The sequence below is a fragment of the Lygodium microphyllum genome, unplaced genomic scaffold, assembly GCF_053477565.2.
Source record: "Lygodium microphyllum isolate KBCC unplaced genomic scaffold, Lygodium_microphyllum_v1.1.10 scaffold_40, whole genome shotgun sequence".
Classification (NCBI taxonomy): domain Eukaryota; kingdom Viridiplantae; phylum Streptophyta; class Polypodiopsida; order Schizaeales; family Lygodiaceae; genus Lygodium; species Lygodium microphyllum.
Window position 1 is genome coordinate 1,254,884 of NW_028229523.1, and position 21,519 is coordinate 1,276,402.

Consider the following 21,519-nt stretch of genomic DNA (forward strand, 5'->3'; position numbering starts at 1 on the left):
TCCGATCGAACTGCTATTTTTCAAGTTCGAGGGGCGGGCCCAGAATGTTTTGGTCGTCACTTGTGTACGCTCTAGGGTAAAGGGGCCAATAAAGTAGCGCCCTCCAAAAGGAAAACACACCCCACCCCGATTGAGTGACAATTTTACAAGAAAGATGTGACTTTTTAGCCACTTAACAATATAATATGAAATTTTAAAATTACAAATGAACTTAACTTAAGTCAAACAATTGAGCCATGTAAAATTTTTTATATTTTAAATTTTGTAAAACCCTAAAGTAATGCATCCTTGAGTGTCACTCTATTGGTCCCTCATTGTCCATCTTTTATGAACCTTTCATTTGTAAGCAAAACTACTTGATACAAATATCAAAATGTCCTAATATTTTTTTTAGCCCTATATAATATAAATAGTTTGACCATTAAAAATATTTATACAACTCACCTGGAAAAAAAAATTATAATGGAGGGTTGTTAGATGACAATCTATTGGCCCCTTTAACCTATATGTATCGAGTAGGCGAGAAGGGGTAAAATGAAAAGGATTTGCCGTTCCATTCGGACTGAACAACGCTAAGGGTTATATGTAAGAGGGGGCGAGACGTTGCCGGCAAGCTTGTTGGGGTATAATATTCAGCATCAGCGATGGCGGGGAGGACGACGCAACATGCCGTCGTCATCTTTTACTTCTTCTTCTTCTTCGTTTCTGCGGCCTTCAACCGTGTTGCCGTGTGCGATTCCAGCTCCTCCGACCGGGCGTCTGCGCTTCTCCAGCAACAGTCCCGCTCTCCTGACGGTGTCATCCGGCTCGATGATTCGGGCGTGCGTTACTTCATTCAGGAGCCCCATCGCAGGCCCTACTCTCTCATCATTTTCTTTGATGCCCAGCAGCTTCGCGACAACGCGGATCTCCGACTAGAAGACTTGCGCCGCGAATTTGGCCTACTGGCCTCGACGTACATCAAAAACAACGATGGGAAGGACCCCGCATCCAAGGTCTTTTTTGTGGATCTGGAATTCAGACAATCACAGAGCAGCTTCAACCTCTTCGGCGTAAACAGCCTGCCTCATATCAAGCATCTGCCACCAGGATCTTCAAGCCCTAAGGATGCAGATGTGATGGATCAGAGTGATTTTGCACGGTCTGCCGAGGGAATGGCTTCCTTTGTCGAGTCAAAAACGAAGCAGAAAGTGGGCAGGATAGAGAGACCCCCACCTATCTCAAAGAAGCAACTCATCATTCTGATTGGTGGGCTTCTTGTTGCAGCACCCTTTGTCATCAAGAAGCTCATGCTTGGTGACACTTTTCTGCACGATCGGAAGATTTGGGCATCATTTGCATTATTTGTGTATTTCTTCAGTGTCTCTGGGGGAATGCATAACATTATTAGGAGCATGCCCCTCTTCATGGCAGATAGAAACAACCCTGGTAAACTCGTATTCTTTTACCATGGCTCTGGCATGCAACTAGGGGCGGAGGGCTTTGTAGTGGGTTTCCTTTACACAGTTTTTGGACTGATGCTGGCCTTCATAACACATTTTCTGGTCAAAGTGAAAAACCAGACTACACAACGGATGATCTTGTTGGTCTGCATGCTTTTAGGTTTTTGGGCTGTCAGGAAAGTCATTCTTTTAGACAATTGGAAAACTGGCTACTGGATTCATGGGTATTGGCCAAGCAGATGGCGATGAAATGCAACACGAGCAAGAGTATCTCCTCTCCAAAACTGACTGCTACTACTTTTTGGAGCTTGCAGCCCATATGCATGGTGGGTACGCAAGATTTTTGAACTCTTTAGATTCTGGTGATATAAATAGTTGACATGCTGTACTTGAGTAAGGGTTTGATTTGTTGTTTTGTTGTTTTGTCTCTTGCATCAAACATCAAATATGAATAGTGAATGGTTAGATACATGGGAGTGCAGCTCGGTCATGTAGTGAAGACTGGACCTAGGCATATTGGTTGTAAAAAAGGTTCCATTTTTGGACTCCTGCTTCAAAAGGCAATTATGAATTGTGAATGGTTAAATAGATGAGCATGTAGTGTGGTCATCTGGTTAAAGACTAAGCGAAGAAGCATTTATTGTTATAACTTGATTTTGTGAGGTTCCATCAAGTGTATTTGAGGCTGGCTTGTGCTTCTTCCACAAGCTTTGTAAACAGTCTTTAGCATGAAGTGATCAATTGTTTTTCTTCATGCTCAATTGTGTTTTCTTTTTGGGTGGGTTGGGAGGGGGTGGGGAGACATATGTGTTAAAGATTAGTCATCCCTTGGACTAGCATTTCTCAGGTTAGCATTGGTGCAATCAGTTCTCTCGGAGGTACTCTTGGAGGGCATTATTCATTATTTCTGTCAGTTTGGGCATTATTTCCAGTAGTTGTCAGTATATCTGGGCAGGTTTCATGGTTAGGACAATGCCACGCATTCAGGCTGTATTTATTTCAGTTAGTGCAGCTGTTTAGTCGGCCATTTTCAGTTGCTTATGACCAGATTTGACAGGTCGGCCATATTTGGCTGGCTGAGCTGCCATATTTCTTTCTTCTTTTTGTGGCTATTTATAGCCCACTTTCAGCGTGCCCTCTTTAGTTCATCTTTGCAGGGATTGGTGGGAGAGATCCGGTTTGAGGAGATACAGTGATAGCTTTTGTATATCTACCCTCTTCATTTCAGCATTCATTCACTGCAGATTTCTTCACTCTTTTCTCTCTCTCTTTCTCTTGTGTTTATTTTCTTTTAGTCTTGTCCATATCTTTCCACATTCATTGCACTTTGACATGGTATTAGAGCAGCGTAGAAGGGCCGACTGATCGTGGGAAGACCTAATTGGGAGGATTCTTTGCGATAAAAGTTTGAGTTTTTAACCTTTGGAGGTTGTGATGAACAAGTTATGCGCAAAGAAAGAGTGAAGTTGCTGTTTTTTGTAGGTCCTTGCTATTTGTGAAGGAGGAAAGGTCGCGTTTTTTAGCCTTTTGCTGAAGATTTTGAGTTTTCATTGCCTCCGGCAGGTGAAACTCTTTGACGACGAGTGGAGTAAGTCATAGAAGGCATTGGCACCGCAAGCAGAGTCAGAGGGGGTTGCCCTTGTTTTTGTGCAAGTTATTCTATTTACAACATTGACTGAAGTTGACGCAACGTTTCAGGTTATTATGGACCGTAAGGTCCTTGTGTCGCCTTCCTTCAGATCAAAAGCTTGATGGGGAGAATTAGTGCATATGGCACGTAATGTTGCTTGCCATCTTGGAGTCTCATGATTTGGCGGAGCTCATGATCGAGGCTATATAGTATAGGCTGTCCTACAACTCATGATACCTCCAAGCTTTCTTCAGATGAGAAAGGTGAGTTGATGAAGGTACAAGTTATTGGGATAAATTGAATGCCCACATCCATTTTTTCCTCTTTCTCTCTTGCACTCTAGCTATCATTGCTCACATTGAGCACTTAACCGTGGCTCGAGACATATGGCTGGTGTTATGAAGATGTGAAATTTGGAGATGTTTTAATCTTGCCGATAACATTTGATTAAGTTATTAATCAAATGTGCAAGGTTGTTTAGCACTTGTAATGCACATGGCAGTTATTTCACGGTAACATGATAAAAACCTCGAGGATGCAGTGGATATCAAAGGCAAAAGTTGTAATAAGTTATGCTTGACAGGTATTGGTGGTACTTGGTGTCAAATTTGGGTCTCAACCAATTTATTGTCCACTAATATTGGTGGTGACATTAGAGGCTAAACATTAATTAATTAATTAATGTCGGTCTAAGGGCTAATGATTGCTCAAGGATACTTGGAAAACAAATGGCTTAGCTAATTTAAATATTGACTAGTTAAATTTTTGAACACTAGAATAATTATTAAATTATTTTTTAAAATTAATAGTTAAAAATATATTTAGTAAGTTGGATAACATTGAAAAATGGGATTAGAAGGCTACCAGTTGGCAAAATTTACCCATGCAAGTGGAAAAAACGTTTTGAGGGATTGATAGAAGTCTATTCCAACCATTGTGAGAGAGAAGAAGCTTGATAGAGAGCAAAAGCAAGGCGTCGATGTGATTTGCAGTCACCAGAGATGAGTCCTGCAACATGTCATAGCAGTTTGGAGCTCTCCAGGGTTAGGTGACATTAGCCCAAGATCCTTTTGGTGTAGATGACAACATACAAGAGGGGGAGTAGTCATTCGAGTGGTTCTAATTGTAGATGACAGCTTTCATGGCTGTTTGAGCATGGCAGTAGTAGCTTTTCAGTGTTTCTTGTGATAGAACTCTGAAATTTCTCTCTATAGCATTCTCTCTTGCCTTTCAGCTCTCTCTCAAGTTATCTTAGTATTTTCTAGCAGTTTGAGCCATTAGAGAAAGAGATTTCAGCCAATTTACATATAAAATTATGGTTTGACAGCCATCTTGGGATGTGTGCTTGGAATTGAGGTCCTAGGATTTGAATTCTAGTAGTTGAAATTGAGGAATATCAGGGAGATTTAAAAGGCCAGCCAGTCAATATTAGATTTGGGGCTGAATTTGTTATCAAGGATCAGGATGAAGGCGAATCCCTTGGCAAACCAAGGGGCAAATTGGTTTGGAGGCTTGCTAGTCAGTTTTGAAAGCAAGAGGCACTTGGGTCAGTGGAGGAGATCAGAGAATCTTTGTTGTACTCCTTTCATTTGCAATATAAGATAAAAAAATACCGCAAGGGGTGCCAATTTTGGGGCCAATAGGATGTCCAATGTCCAAGATTAAAGTAGTAAAGCGTGCGTTTTTAGTTTATGTGAATTTAATGCTCGCTGTAATCAGTGCTAAATGAGGTTATTTACCACCCTATCCGAGGAGGAAGGCTATTTTTGATGGTTCATTGCTGGGATACTATCAATTCCCTCGATTTGGTGGGCCCAAGGTACGTGATTGAAGGTTAGAAGCTTTGCTCTAGTGCTGAAGTTGTATTCAGTTGAGCATCACAACAATAATGTCTTCAGATAGTGAGATGGGATCAAGCATGGATTATGCTTCTCCATCTGAAAATTCACAAAGTGTTAGGAAAAATGTAATGCTTGATCTTGGACAAGGCAGGCAGTATGGACAACAAGTTGAGAATTAGGTAATTGGATAATTGGTGGGTCCTTCTAGGTGTCTTGAAGTTGATGACTAGCAAGAGAGAGGAGTTTGATGATCAGTGTAAAGATCATTGGAGGAGGACAACTGAAATGTTAATGCAATTGGCAAATGATTCTTAGTGATGGGCTTTTTGAACTTAAAGGAGGGCAACAAAGGCAACAAGGGAAAATTGTCTTCAAGAGCTTCGGGACATCAAGATGCATCAAAGGAAGAGCCAATACAGCAGCATAATGTTTTAAATGCGGGTAGTGAGCATAAGCAAATGGTGCCAGTGGGGCAAGTAACACATATGCAAGGCCAACCTGGAAGTGCCAATCAAATGCTTTTTGGATAGTAGGGCATGCATGCAATGATAGGGCAGCCATGATACTTTGGTGGTGGCACTAGTTTCCATGCTATGGTGGGTTAGAGTTTGCATGTGGGGATGTATGACACAACTTTGCTTCAAGGCGGTTAGAGACTCTTTGTTGGGAAGAGTTGGTTCGTATGATTATGGACTAGGAGGAGCAATTGAAAGGATAGGATGCTTCCAAATTGGAGGCATTGACATGACACTTCTCTTAGAAGAAGGGAAAGGACCAAAAGAAGAATGAGGACAAATTGAAGAAGGATAGAGAGAAGGATCCCACTTGTCACATCTATGGCAAGATAGGCCACTGGAAAAAGGATTGCCCTGACTAGGAGAAGAAGGACAAGGAGAAGAAGTCTTCAAAGGATTCAAGAGCGGTTGCTGCTCCCTCATCAATTATCTCGTCACTTGGAGGTGATTAAGGCATTGATCCCTAGGGCTTTTGATGCTGCGTTGATGGTTCCACAACCTCGTGAGTGGATTGTTGACAATGGTGCCTCTTGGCACATGACTCCTTCTGTAGTAGGTGTTGCACATTTGCGGCCTTCACATGGATAGATTCTCATCTGTGGTAGCTCTTCTATCCCTATTTAGGGGAGAGGTAATATGCAGCTTATTCTAGATGGGCAGGGTGACGCTCATACTTCAGAGGTGCTTTATGTGCCAAGCTTGGGCTACCATTTGCTTTCGGTACACAAGATTTGTGCCCTAGGCCTCTTGGTTGAGTTTGACGAGGATTCCTTTCGGATTCTTGATCGTGGATTGAGACATGTGCTTACTTCCGGTTACGAGGAGAATGGAGTTTACAAGCTAAGGTCTCCTTCTATCTTGATCTCTCTTCTTCTTACCTCTCAAATACAAACCGAGCTTTGGCATGCTTGACTTGCCACCTAAATTATGATTGCCTTCGGAAGGCTTCTAGGGGACAGCTTGCTGGAGGTATAGTGGACATTGTGGTGAGCCATTAGTCGTGTGTATCTTGGATTCGTGGGAAATAACATGGTAAAGCCATTTCCAGCAAGGCTTTGAGGCGGTCTTTAGTACCCTTGGAGCTTGTTTCTACAGATTTGTGTGGATCTATGAGGACAAAGTCTCTTAACAGGAGCTTGTATTTCATGTTGATTGTGGATGATTTTAGTAGGATGACATGGGCTTATTTTTTGCAATTGAAGTTAGAGGCTTTCTTCCACTTCAAGGATTGGTTGTTGTTTTAGGAGAACAGATCAGGTCGGAAATTGAAGACATTATGATCGGATAAGGGAGGAGAATTTGTTTCTAATGAGCTTGCTAGGTTTTGTGCCAATCGTAGTATCCATCAGGAGTTTACAAACACAAACACACCTCAAGAGAATGGCATATTGGAGCGAAAAAACTGAAGTGTGATAGATATGGCTTGTACCATGATGGAGTATGCATAGACAGATACCTCAGTGTCTTTGGGTCGAGGCTATGGCTATTGTAGTCCACCTTCTTAATCAATCCCCCACTTCGGCCGTTGTTGGTATGACACCCTATGAGACGTATTTTGGGTCTAAGCCTGATGTTTTTTAATTCAGGGTTTTTGGGTGTGATGCCTATGTCCACATCTTAAAGACACAAAGTGATAAACTTGAAGCCGCTTCTCAATGATAGGTGTTTGTGGGCTATAGCTCACTGTCCCAAGGTTACTGATTGTATAATCCCATAAAGCGGGATGCCTACATGAGTCATGATGTTTAATTCGTGGAGGTTCCAGCTTCAGAGGGGGTTAAGGAGTACCTTGCGCTTAGAGATCCAGGAGATAGCTGGATGCCAGTGATTGTACCTTTGGAGTCCCTGCTTTATGGAGATGCTTCCTCTTTGGATGAGGATATTATTTCTCCACCTGCTTCCTTGACTAGGCCACTGTTGGTGGATGTTCTAAAGACTTCAGTAGATGGCACGTGTTGAGGAGCAATTTGACCTTCTCGTTGGGCACGAGACACACTTCGTGATTCAAGGATTGAGGGAGTCCTTGAAGAGTGACAGCCACAAGATGATTTGCGGCGGTCTTAGAGGAGCGATCTAGCCTTCTTCTCATTGGGCACGAGACAGTTCGTGATTGAGGGATTGAGGGAGTCCTTGAAGAGTGATAGCACAAGATGATTTGCGGCAATCTCAAAGGAACCACGCATATACTATCAAGCTTGTTTGTATTGACTATTGTTTGATAAGCCGTGCCATACAGGATAGGGAGCCCACCTCTGTGGAGGAGGCTTTGCAATCGTATTATTGGAAGAAGGCTATGGAGCAAGAGTTGGATGCTATTGAGCGGAATGGCACTTGAGATCTTGTGCCTCAACCCATTCATAGGAAGGTGATTGGTGTCAAATAGGTCTTCAAGAACAAATATCATAGTGATGGTACTTTGGATAAGCACAGGGTGCGAGTTGTTGCAAAGGGCTTCGCATAGTGGCCACGGGTGGATTTCCATGACACCTTTGCACCTATAGCTCAGATGGCTACCATTAGAGCTGTTCTTGCCTTAGCCAGCCATAGGAGATGACTATTTATCAACTTGATGTGAAGTCTGCCTTTCTCAATGGTGATTTGAAGGAGGAGATCTATGTTAGCAGCCTCTTGACTTTTTCTCATCAGATGGACAAGTGTACAGGTTGAAGAAGGCCCTTTACGGCCTCAAATAGACTCCATGTGCTTGGAATGAGAAGATAGATTCGTTCCTCCAAGGGAAGTTGGGGTACTGCCGTTCCTTTTCTGATCCCTAGTTGTATGTCCACACCTCAGCTGGAGGGCATGTGTTGTTCGTGCTTTATGTGGACGATCTTAATTTGATAGGTGACCATGCTGAAAAGGTCAAGGAGACTAAGGTGGCACCCTACACGAGGTATTTGAGATGATGGATATGGGGATTTTTTCTTTCTTTTTAGGCCATGAGACATGCAAGACTTTGAGGGGGATTTTCCTCTCCCAATAGCGGTATGTATAAGAGCTTTTGGCTGTGTTTGAGGTGGAGGGATGTAAGGCCCTTTCTACTCCTATGGATCCTAACTGGAAGGCTACGGTCCATGCAGATTCTTCGATAGCAGATGCTGCCTGCTATAGGTAGTTGATTGGGTCCTCGATTTGGCTTCTTAACACTTGGGTTGATTTGTGACCTAGGATGATACGTTGGAAGGTTGCTATGAGGATTTTGCAATTCCTGAGGGGGGCCCTGGATCTTGGTATTCATTATCCAGTAGTTACTTGAGATTTACGTTTGGTTCTTACAGGGTGGACGGATTTAGATTGTAAATGTTGACCATCGGAGGTCAGCGACAGGATATTGTTTTACTTTGGGTGCAGGTGTTATCTCATGGAGTAGCAAGAAGTAGCCCACAATTGCCCTTTCTTCCGTAGAGGCAGAGTACGGCGTCTTCCACCACATATGTGAGACGGTATGGCTTTGGAGGTTACTAGGATAGCTTGGCTGTCTTGAGATAGGTCCCACGACACTTCATTGTGACAATGAGAGTTGCATTGCTTCGGCACGGAACCCAATGCTTCATGCTAGGTTGAAGCACATTGAGATTCAGTACACCAGTTCATTCAAGAGACGATCTTGGATGAGACCATTGATGTGGTTTACTGCAAGATGGAGGATAATCTTGCAAATTTGTTCACAAAGGCACTTCCTTAGCTTCTTCTCCGATAGCACTCTAGATCCTTGAGCCTTATGTTGTGTCCAAGATTTGAGAGGGGGTGTTAGAGATTAGTTCTTGGACTAGCATTTCTCAGGTTAGCATTGGTGCAGTTAGTTCTCTCGAAGGTACTCTTAGAGGGCATTATTCATTATTCCTGTCAGTTTGGGTATTATTTCTAGCAGTCGTCAGTATTTGGGCAGGTTTCATGGGTAGGACAGTGCCACGCAGTCAGGCCCTATTTATTGCAGTTAGTGCAGCTGTTCAGTCGGCCATTTTCAGTGGCTTACAACTAGATTTGACAAGTCGGTCAAATCTGGCTGCAGCCGGTCATTTTGGCTGGCTGACCTGCCATATTTCTCCCTTCCTTTTCTGGCTATTTATAGCCTGCCCTCTTAAGTTCGTCTTTGCAGGGATTGTTGGGAGAGATCCGGCTCGAGGAGATACACCGACAGCCTTTGTATATCTGCCCTCTTCATTTCAGCATTCATTCACTGCAGATTTCTGCATTCATTTGTCTCTTTTGTCTCCCCCTTTCACTCATGTTCATTTTCTTTCAGTCTTGTCCATACGCTTCCGCATTCGTTGTACTTTGACAATATGAATAGTTGCACATGTGTGTGCGCACACACAGGAATTGGCCTTTGGGTGAATCAAAGGGCAGTGAATCTTAAGGTTGTAAGTACTTGGTCTCAGACATAGGAAGTCAGCAAGAGAAGATCATAATTAACAGTGGTATTAGAACGCTCCCACACTGGAACACGAAGATAGAGTGACCTCAAAGTTTCGTGCCACTTGTAATCCAACTGCTCTCACCAAACTGAGAGCAAATGCACAAGATCTGAACTAAACCAGCTGAGATTGCATGGAGCACGAGAAGAGCAATCTGCAGACATTGGATCCTACCAAAAAAAACCTGATATGACAAGATCTATTGTGACAAATCTTGTTCTATGCAGTTCCAAGACCCTTCAAATGGTCCAAAAACTACCAGGTCCAGCCAAGAACAGGTGCTCCCTGGCTGGGATAGTCATTGCCTAATTAAATCAGCCATCGTATAGCATAGGACAGCCATCAGCTAACTTCTGTCAACCATCATCCACTTGTGGACAACTCTGCCCAGGCTGGAAACAGCTTTGCCAACAGTTAACGGCATTATTCTCGTTTTGATAGCCCCCTTCTATATCTATGGTGATCTTTGGCAAATGAAATGTTGAATTTTCCCTTCTTAGTGTTCTCTAGCTTTTCCCTGCTTTAAAACAGAATAAATGAGTATCATGATTCATAATTTGATTGTACATCCTTTAATTCTTCAATTTCAGGTATCCCAACCCAAAACTTTGGTTCGCCCATACCCAAATTTAATAAGTTAGATGAAACTTTCATTTAAATCCTTCTTGAAAGATTAATTAATGTGTGCACCAAACTTACACATTGGTTAGTTTCATTTTGAAATTATAATCTTAACTACTGATGGACATGCCCATGCCCAACACAAATCATACAATTCTTGGACCTACCATGAAAGAGTGCCATAGATAAATCATGTTCTTGATCATGACACACTTGCACTTCAAACAATGGCAAAAGTGTCCTCGAGCACCCAAGTGTGATTGGAACATCTCATGTTGTAAGGGCACTATGTTTGTGAAGGAAATTGATGTCTCTTTGCTAGGTCTTGCATTGATGGGTGCATTTATATGGCAGCACTTATAGGATGTCATCTTGCAACTTGGGCCCAAATATGTTGTGCAAGTTGTGACTAGAAGCAATCGTCTCCACGGGTAGCGTGTTAGAGGAGGGATTTCCAGCCATTATATAGACACCATATGCTTCTCATTGTATTGATCTTTTGATTGAGAATATAGGCAAAATTCAATGGATTGAGGCCATATTTAGCACCACCACAAGTATGGTTAATTTTGTTAGGAGGAGGCCCAAGGTCCTTACCAGCTTTTGCTCATTCAGCCACCTCGGCACTTTGAGCTCTTAAAATCCTTTGCTAGCAGATTTGCCTACATTTTCATTGTGCTTGAGTGGTTGGTGCATGTTTACAAAGAGTTGGTACATACTACGTGGTCTAATGAGTTCATGCAGTGGGATGAGTATAATTATCTAAAGGCTATGGCTTTTTGATACAATGTCATGAACGATACTTGGTGGAAAGAGGTGGAGTCTATGGTGAGAACTCTCAAACCTATGTGCAAAGTGCTATGCATTATCGATATGGAGGGTAGCACCCTGGGTCTTCTTTGTACGTATATGGATAAGATAGGGGAGCTCTGAAAAAAAACAACTTTTTACCCTTGAACAAGTAAGTAACTCTTTATTTTGCAAATTAACTATTTTATATGTGAAATTTGAATAAGCATTCTTGAATTGATATTTTACATGTTTGTTCAATGTTAATATCTTTAGGATTGCTCATATTATAGTTGTATGGAAGTGGAAATGGAATTGGTTTCATAGACCAATTTATGCAATGGTCCATATTTTGCATCCTCTTTGGCAAGATTAGTAGTAGTGGGAGAGTGAACATTCTTCAAAGGATTGAGGATAATCTCTTAATGTTATGCAATGAGAGCTTGCATCTTGATAGAGAGATTGCAAAGTTAAAAGAGACTCAACTTTAGATTGTCTTATGGTGGGAAAAGTATGGAAATTATGCACCTACATTGGTAATTTGCAACCCCATTAATCCTTTATTATTCATTATGTTATCTATGTAATTTAGTATCATTGCATAGTTTGTGTTTCTATTTGAATGATGATTTATAGAAACACGTTTTGCTATATGAGTGCTCTCACAAGACTATAGCTCAGGCCATTGTGAGAGAAATTAAAGTACTTGGACCCTTTTCCGTACAAAGAAAAGTGCTCAGTTAGAGAGGTTGGTCTTTCGTCATTGCAACCTCCAATTGCTTGAGAGAAACACTATTTATCCCGAGACAACGTAAGTGACTATACTTATATTTTCCTAATAGCTTATGGTCTTTGACTCTTGAATGCCAATTTTAAAGATGACAGATGTTTTTTTCTCTATTGTAAATATTGATAAGATCGACGTAGAGAAGATGAAGTTTATTCTAAACATCACACCAGAGGAGCATGCCATTTATATTATGCTATACGAGGAGATGATAGCCTCAAGCCGTACCTCGTGTAGCAAGATTGTTTCACAACATCAGAGAGCTACAAATGGAGCTAGCACTTTATTTGTTCCAGAAGATTCATGGACTTTTGATGTTCTATCTCATCACAACTGATGTGGATAGTAATAAGCTAGAGGAGGATTAGGACGATAGCATCTCTATTGGTATAGATGATGCTCCTATAGATGCTTGTTTTCACTTTACTCATGTTTTTTTCCATGGTTAGCTAGTGGCCCCTTATCATTTAGTTTTGACTCTTTAGATTACCCTTGTTTGATATATTATGTACTTCTATGATCTATCGTTGCTTGCATTATCATGAGTCTCATAAACTTGACTTTTAAGTTTTGAATTATAATTCTTGGATGACAGATATTATGATGTTACACTTTGATTCAAGTTTTATGTGATATGTCACATGTGGACTGTTTTGTTTAAAAATAGTGTAAGTTATTTTGGGTGATTTAAGATTACTTAACACTAAAGAATCTTGCAAGTTGCAATTGTTAGAGATTGTCATTCCCTGGACAGCTAGGAGAGTTTCAGCAAATCAGAGTAGGACAGCGCAACAGACAGGACATGTCAGCAGGACACATCAGCAGCCAGCGCAGATGCCACGTGGCAGTCTACAGTTGGCCAGACTGAGCAGTCGGACAATTTTTATGCAGTCGGCTGCATTAAATGCAACCGACCTGATGCTGGTTATTTTCTTGGTATTTTCCTTTGTTATTTATAACAGTCCTTTCTAGCACTTGTCTATCACTTGTATCTGATAGAGACAGCTTGCTGGTGACAGACAGCACTCGGGCTAACGGAGATCGAGGTCCTCAAGGTAGAGACATATGCAGATATTCTCTTTGTACCCGTGTATAATTCTACATCTCTATACATCATTCTTCACTGCAGATTTTTTGCGTTTCACTGTTTCTTTTTTTCTCTCTCTCTCTCTCTCTCTCTCTCCTCTCTGTGCTCACTCTCTCTCAGTCTTAGTCCCACGCTTTCGCATCGTTGCACTTTGACATGGTATCAAAGCAGTGAAGATGAACCAATTGAGTGAAGAACCTATTTAAAGAGGAGATTTTAGCGTAACACAAGGCTACGTTTTCAGCATTCGAGGGCGAGCGGAAGGGCTACGTATTGGAACAAGGCTGAAGCGAGCGTGGACGTGTGGGAAAGGAGTCGAGTTGGTGAACTTGCTGCAAGTTGTTGCTGTTTGAAGAGGAGGAAGGTTGCGTTTTCGGCCTTCCATTGCAGAGTTTACCTTTTCATCGCCTTCGGTGGCTGAAGAAGGTTCGGGAAGCGGAGGAAAGAGCCCTAGTAGGCTGTGTCTCCATAGTCAAAGGGGGCTGCATTTGTGTTTGTGCAGGCATTGCAGGTGAAAATGTCTACAGAGACCGACTTGGAGTTCTAGACCCTCAGTGAGAGGCGAGTCCAAACTCTCTTCAAATGCTCGTGTGGAGTTGACCAAGGCCTAGTCTCATTGGGACAAACTGAATGCCAAGATTCATTCTTTTCTTTTTCTGTCTTGTACTACAGCTGTGATAGCTCACATCGAGCACTTGACAGTGGCTCGAGAGATATGGTTGGAGCTTGATCGGATGTACAACCAGACAACCTTGATGAAGAGGGTTTCTTTGGAGATGTAGATGCAGATTTTGTTTGTGAATAAGTCTTCTTCGCTTCGGAAACTCATCAACAAGCTTCAGTAGCTTCAGATGCATGTTCAAAATGCGGGGAAGCCCATTTCCTTTGAAGGCATGGTGATCACTTTATTATCCTAGTTGCCGCCACGATTTGGTACCTTTTATTTCGCTCTTATTGCATTAGGGCGGGAGTCGACTCTTCAATGGGAAGAGTTGGTTTCTATGGTCTTGGATCAAGAGGAACAATTGAAGGGACATAATGCTTTCAAATCGGAGGCATTGGTTGGTCAAGCCTCTCAGAAGAAGGGGAAGGACCAAAAGAAGGACAACAAATCCAAGGACAAAGAGAAAGACTCGACATGCCATATTTGTGGTAAGACCGGTCATTGGAAGAAGGATTGCCTCGACAAGGACAAGAAAGACACTAAGAAAAATGACACGATGGATTTTGGAGTGGTGGTTGTTGTCATGAGGATATATATTTTTGAAATCTCACTTAACATGTGGATTAATTTTTAATCACATGATTAAGTAAATGCTACACATGTGAGGTGCAACTGGGGTTAAAGTAAATCTACGAGCTTGGGGCCCGAAGAAATCATGGGATGTCAAAGGCAAAAGTTGCTATAAGCTATGCCGCACAGGTACTTGGTGGTATCTGGTGCCAATTGTTGGCCTAGGTCATTAATTTCCTAGTTGGCTGCATTTTAATTTTTGGAGTTGAAGGGGGACTATCCAAGAAGTTCAACCGATTTGAGGGAGAGAAGGATGCATGGTGGCTCAAACATGGACTTCTAGGCCACTATAGACCGCAAGGTTCCGTTCTACTTGTATTTCCTCGTGATTAGAAGCTTGATGGAGACATTTTGGAAGGTGGTGGTGGAGGTTATCTTGGAGTTCTATGATCTTGTGGAGTGGTGACAGAAAAAATTGACCATCCAATGGTCAAAAGTGTCACCAGAATAAGAAATGACTCGATGATTCAATTGAATAGTAATTTTTAATTAAATCATCAAGTTCATTTCTCATTTTGGTGACACAAAGACTTGAGAACTCTTTGTACATCTGAGAAATATGATTTGGAGAAGGCATAAGTGCATGGGTTCGCATCCGCCTTCCATATTTCTCCCTTGCACATTGATGGTCGTCATGCATGTGAAGCATATGACAAGTGCATGATAGATATGGCTGCACTCGGAGTAGTTTTATATCGGGATAAGGCCCATGAAGAGGGTATCTATGGAGATACAAATGTGGACCATGGATCTTGTCACCAAGACGTGAAATTTTGATGCTTTGCCCGGCATTTGATTAAGTTAATAATCAAATGTGCAAATGTGAGGTGCGGATGTGATGTGCAAGCAAGTTATTTCATTATATTGGATTCCAACAATGAAACCATGAAACCAACCTTCTTTTGGGGAAAGGGTTGTAATGACATGATTCAACTCATTACAACAAGCAAATAAATTCACCTAAATTGAAATGCAAATGTTACCTCTTAGTCTTGGACATTTGACACCCGATTGGCCCCAAAACCTAGTGTTTCTTGCAGTATTTTGTTAACTTAAATTATAAATGGATGGAGTATACTGAGATTCTTCATCTTCCTTTGTTAATCCAAATGCCTCTTGTCGTCACAGATGACCAAAAAGCCTTCAAACCAATTCGCTCCTTGGTTTGCTCATGGAATTTGCCTTCACTATGCTCTTGGGTGACAAATTTAGCCACAAATTCACCATTTGCTGGTTGGCCTCTTGAATTTCCTGAAATTCTTTTATATGAGGAGTTGTAGCTTGTAATTCAAGTCTTAGGCTTGTAAAATTGAGCACACTTCTCGAGGTGATTGTCAAACCCTAATCCTTGTTGTAAATCAAGGTTCACAGTAGAGATTTTTCAAAATCTCCACCTCCAATGGCTAGGACTGTTGGGATTGTTGAGGTAAGATGATAAATGCTTGGAGAATGAGAGATAATGTTGAGGAGAGAGAAAATTCAGACTTCCATCGCCAGAAAATGGAAGAAATCAGTTTTGCCCTATCTAGACAGCCATGAAAGCTGTCTCCATTGATGGAACACACCAAATATGTTGTTGCCTAGTTGTAACAACTCTCTAATTGCTGTCGCCTATTGTTGTAGGACCTTGGGTTGCTGTTTGTTGCCCTTGATACTATACATGATGGCTGCAAAATGTCTCCTATAGCTGACACTTGTTGCTATTGTCTTCTCCCTCTCTCTTAGGACCACAGCCTTCATGAAGTTGAACTGACCGTTCTCCAACCGCCCACCAGCCTCTTCTGTCTTGTATATGCAAGTTTTGCCAAGTGGGAACCTTTCTACTTAAAATTTTAGTGATTTTTTGCATTATTAAACTCATTTTCAGAATATTTAAATTTGAAGATTAATCTAATACTTATTTTTTTTCCAAACAATTAATTTGACCAGTCAACTATTAAATTGACTAGGCCCATTTATCACCCAAGTATACTTGAGTACTGGTTAGTCTTTGGATTGGCATTAATTAATTAATTAATGCCAAGCCCTTAGTGTCACCATTGACACTTAAGGCTAATATAATGATCTAGGCCAATTTTTGACACCAGATACCACTTAATATTTGTCAAATATAACTTAATACAACTTTTTGCTTTGGCGCCAATTGATATTTGGGGGTCGTTGGCTCAATATCATGTAATAACTTGCTTGTACATCACGTGCACTTCACATTTGAACATTTGATTATTCACTTGACCAAATGCCAAGCAAAGCATCAAAATTTCATGTATAGTGATTGATCTTGAAAGTTTATATTCATAAAAGATCACATAAACAAGTTGCAACAACTGTAGCATGAGATCCTCATTGTGGGAAATGTAATCTCCTCCAAAGACATGGATGTTAATCTTATTGGCACAACAACTCACCCAATACAATAGGACACCAATCCTTGGGATGTGGTTGTGGCCTAGAAGCTCCGAGGCTCGAGGGTGAGCCCATTTGACTCTAAGGTTGGTGTCACGAGGACGTGAAAATTTAATGCTTTGCTTATGTTTAATTGACATTTGATGAAAGGATTAATCAAATGTGCAATTAAAAGATGCACATGTGTTGCACATGTGAGGTGCAACACATGTGAGCTACTTTTTTTTACAGTTGAAGGCCCAAGGACCTTGTGAAAAAGATGGGTGTCAAAGGCAAAAGTTGTAACAAGTTGTACTTATTAAGTTTTTAGGTGAACTATGGTGTCAGTTTGCCCCTAGGACCATTATTGGCCATTAAGTGTCAGTGGTGACACTAGGGCCTAGGCATTAATTAATGGATTAATAATGCATGTCCAAGGGTCAATTAATGCATGGGACCACTTTGGGTTGCAAATGGCCTAGCCAATTAATTTTTGGATGGGCAAGGTCAATTTTTTGGGTATGGATTAAGAGTTGAATTAATTTTCAAAATTAATTAATTCTGAAAATTAATTAAATGGTTGGAAATTGCTGAAAATGGATTAAGAAAACTGTCGCTTGGCAAAACTTTTCCATGCAAGTGGGGGAAAGGCTAAATAGGGCTGAAGGGAGAGGGAAATCTCGTTTTTTCATTTTGGAGCTGTTGAATTGTTGCTGCCAGCTTTTGGGGCCATTTCCCAGCCATTGGAGACCATTTTGGTGATGGAGATTGCATATTCTTGACCTTGGGAAGCTAGTAGTTGCTGCTGATGCACTTTCTCTTGAAGATCACAGTCTCTAATGCTCCTATTGTTGTTGGTGCATCTGTTTGGGGCTGGTACAGTAGAGCAGTAGCTGATTTTGATTAGTTCTTCGCGACAAATCTTAGAAGTTTTTCTCTCTACAGCATTCTCTCATCTCTTGCAGCCTATGCTCAGCCATTCTCAGCAATTCTTAGCCATTCAGAGGAGATCTCAGCCATTTTTGGTGGGCTGATTTGTAATTTTTGTAGTAAATCCCAATTTACAGCAGAAATTAGGGTTAGCAGCCACCTTGGGATCCGTGCCAGAGATTGAAGGCTCAAGAGACTGAAATCAGCACGTGATAATTGAAGATTATCAAGGGATTTCAGGAGCTAGCCCGTTTCGAATTGATTTGGGGCAGCATTTGGCCAGCCAAGGGTCAAATTGGAGAAGAAGTCTTGGGTGAATCAAGGGGCAAATGACCCAAAAGGCTTGCTGGTCATTTATGACAGCAAGAGCAATTGGTTAGCGGGAGGAGATTAAAGAATCTCGAGTTGTACTCCTTCCAATTGAATGAAAGCTAAAGAAATACCGCAAGGGGCGCCAATTTTGGGGCCAACAGGGAGTCTACTGTTCCAGAATGTTATGGTAAAGTGTGTATTTCATTTTATGTGCATTTATTTATCGCTGTAATTAACTCTTAAATCAGGTTATTACCACCCATTCCAAGAAGGAAGGCTGGTTTCAGTTGGGAGGTGAGTTTGATGTCTAATTTATTTTATTTGTGGATATGGCTTGTATCTTGTCTCTTATGCAGGTTGGATCCTAGGGAAAAGAAGGTTTGAGTAGTACTTGATTGGCCTATTTGGGGGACCATAAGACACGTAAAATCTTTTTTAGGTTTTATTGGATTTTTTCGGAAGCCCATAAAGGACTATGCTCATATTACTAAACCTTAACACATTTGCTTAAGGGTATTTGAAACAAAAAAGCATGTCAGGCTATTGATAGTTTGGACCAATAAGTTTGATCAATGTTTTTAAACATTAAAGTGGTTGGTTACTAGTGTACCAATGATGTAGATTATCAATTTGAATAAACCTTTTGAGGTTCATACGGATGCGAGTGATTATGCTTTAGGTGCTATTCTTTATTAGGATGGCCAACCTATTGTATTTGAGAGCCGTAAGCTCATCAATGCTAAAATGCATTACATCACCCAAGGGAAGGGATTATTGGTAGTCTTTTATGTGCTTAAAGCATGATGTTATTATTTGTATGGCCTTTGGTTTATTATTTGGATGACTATTGTTCATTAAAATACCTAACTTACCTTTGTGATTAGCTTGATCTCTGTGGCCGTAATGCAAGATGGGTGTATTAGTGAGCTTATGCTGGAATTTGACTTTGAGATTCGCTACAGAAAGGGCGCAACTAATGTGGTTGCCAATGCTCTTAGTTGAATATTTGAAGTCAATGCCTTATCCTTCTCCAAAATTTGGACTGGTTTCTATATTTCTCTCAAGGGGCATTGTCAAAATGATCTTCACTTTGGTAAGATTTGACAACTAGTTCAAGAGGGATCTAGTAGCCTAAGAAGCTTTGGTGGTTTAGATGCCCGAAAGCTGGCTACTGAGAGAAAGATGGCGAAAAATTATTCCATTTGTAATGGATTACTTTTTAAACCAGGCAAAGTGTGTGTATTCGATGATCATAATATTTGCAAGTGTTGTAAGTTATCTTTGAGGTAATGTGGTCCTTTCCAAATTACCAAGAAGATAAGTAGCGTATCCTACGAGCTGGGTTTATCTTTGGAAATTCGAGTTCACCTTGTGTTCCACATTAATCACTTGAAAAAATGATTGGGACAAGGTGAACTGATTGTTTAGATTGAGGAAGTTGCGTAGATCAAGGACACTGCTTGGTATATTCCACTCGAACCCCAATTGGTTTTTGACCTTAGGACTAGACGATTCTGTTGGGGACCGTTTATCCAAGTATTTGGTCAAGTGGAAAAACCGCTTGGAGGCGGAGGCTACTTAGGAGTGGGTATGTTCGTTGAAGAGTCATTTTTCTCACTTCGTCCCTCAGGATATTACTGAGCTAAGAAGTCAGGATAACAGTCAGTCATAATGGGGATATCACTGAGCTAAGAAGAGAGGTGGAGATGCAATCTTAGTTGCTGAATTCAGGAGGAGGTATCAGTGTGTGCATGCACTAGATATGAGACTACAATTTTGCTGGCTTCTGGTTCGAAGGATTTTAGAGACTTTCATGAAGAGATATATCAGTCGATGCATGACATAAATGTAAATGTGGTTACTGGGGTGTTAGCGTGGTATGGTGCATACTGGTCTAGGTATTGTAACATTACCTTGACAAGTTCATTGGTCTTCATAGGTATCATCCAAGCTGGTCTGTGCATTAATCTGGAGGCTACAGTTATCAGCAGAACTGCAGGGTGTGAAGTGATGCTGCATAGTGAACAAGGAGCATTTTTATGTGTATGAAATTCTTTTGTGCAGAAAACCTTCTAATGAAAGTGGTACTGTGCCCGAATAAGAATAAAGCCTTGAATTCTATAACTAAATGCAAAATTGTTTTGTTGATTCCATATTCCCCCTGCAGCCCAAAAGAAACAAAGAGAGAGGTCCTTTTGACTCGTATAGGCATTGTATAGGCATTGGACTATTAAAAATCTATGTTGTGCGATGATCTGAAACAATTTGATTTTACTTCTGATTTGTAGTAGATTGTGTAGGATTATATAGTAGACTGTTCTGGGCATGATATGGAGAATGCACTTTAGATAGAAAAAATAGGAAGTTCTGTTTTTGAATCAGGTGTTCTGGGGCAAAAGAGGAGCCTCAAAAGTGAAAAAGGCACACACTATTTGACTAATACAATTTTTTTCAGTTTGAGAGTATTTTATGGTGTAATGGACTACATCTTCATCATGAGAAAAAGAATAGAAAAAAGCACTCTTAATTATTATCTCCACATGATGTCAATTGCCATCATCAGTTTCCCATTTCTCATACTAGGTAAGGATCTTTCAGGGTCCTGGTAAGTTCTTGACTATTTCAACAGTCAATTCTTGCATATGGAAAGAACCTTGGTTTGTAAGGAAGCATCAGTCGTCCTTGTCATTCAACAGTTGTCTCACGACAATCCGAATCTGGTACAGTGCTTGTCGCTTGTTCATTTGATGCTTTGTTTCACAGTTTCAGAGAGGAGAGAGTGCATTATCACCTACGTAAGCTCTCATAAAGTAGGAAACAAAGATCTGACTGCTTGGTTTGTTGCATTACATTACATGTGCATTAGATATATAAAGCATGTTGATATACATTGCAGCACACATATCCCTGACAGTGCATTCTTTAAGGCCCATTGGCCAAGATCCATCCACATTTATAGGCACAAGAAAGCCAACTTCAATTAATGCCGACTTTCTTCTAATGTTCTTGTTTAGCATTTAGTAGTTGTAAGCTTCCATCGTAGCAATACAAGATTGGATCAATGGCCATGTAGTGTTCTCTCATAGGCATGCAAAGAATTGTGCAAAAAGGGGGGGGGCATTTGATGTCAAAGTTTGATGGGCCCTAGAAGGTCCAAAATGTGTGGCCTTTGACTTGCCCTCTTGGAAGGGAAGTTTGGGTGGTGGCTGATCAACAAACATTGGTAAATGTGGATAGGGTAGGCAACTATGCTTGATAAGGTTAAGGATACTCATTGATGTTGGGTTGGGAATGAATCTAGGTAGCCTATTATTGTTTCTTGTGCCACTTACTCAATAACTAGACATTAGTAGAGCTCTTATTCCTTCAAGAGTTCAGCCTACTTTGACTTGGCAAGACTAGCTATCACCTAGTTGCCCTCCTCCCCTTTCCAAAACATCATGTTACCCCTTCAAGCAAGTAAAGCAA

The 21,519-nt window shown here is 41.1% G+C and overlaps 1 protein-coding gene across 4 annotated transcripts; it reads left to right on the forward strand.

The window, feature by feature from the left end:
• Window positions 1–549: 549 nt before the first annotated feature.
• LOC148009104 (putative dolichyl-diphosphooligosaccharide--protein glycosyltransferase subunit 3B) lies at window positions 550–20,458 on the forward strand. 4 transcript variants are annotated; one of them, XR_015689872.1, is made up of 2 exons: window positions 550–1,768; window positions 19,991–20,458. XR_015689872.1 is itself a non-coding variant. In XM_087673826.1 (1 exon), the coding sequence occupies exon 1, from the start codon at window positions 645–647 to the stop codon at window positions 1,689–1,691; it is 1,047 nt and encodes a 348-aa protein (XP_087529952.1). In that variant the 5' UTR covers window positions 550–644; the 3' UTR covers window positions 1,692–1,839. The 4 variants fall into 4 exon arrangements, 1 of the variants encoding a protein (XP_087529952.1); XR_015689873.1 differs by lacking the exon at window positions 19,991–20,458 and adding an exon at window positions 18,408–18,760; XR_015689874.1 differs by lacking the exon at window positions 19,991–20,458 and adding an exon at window positions 1,898–1,916.
• Window positions 20,459–21,519: the final 1,061 nt, after the last annotated feature.

Excerpts from the sequence above, each read along its gene's own strand:
- LOC148009104 (XM_087673826.1), top strand. The coding sequence starts at position 645 with ATGGCGGGGAGGACGACGCAACATGCCGTCGTCATCTTTTACTTCTTC.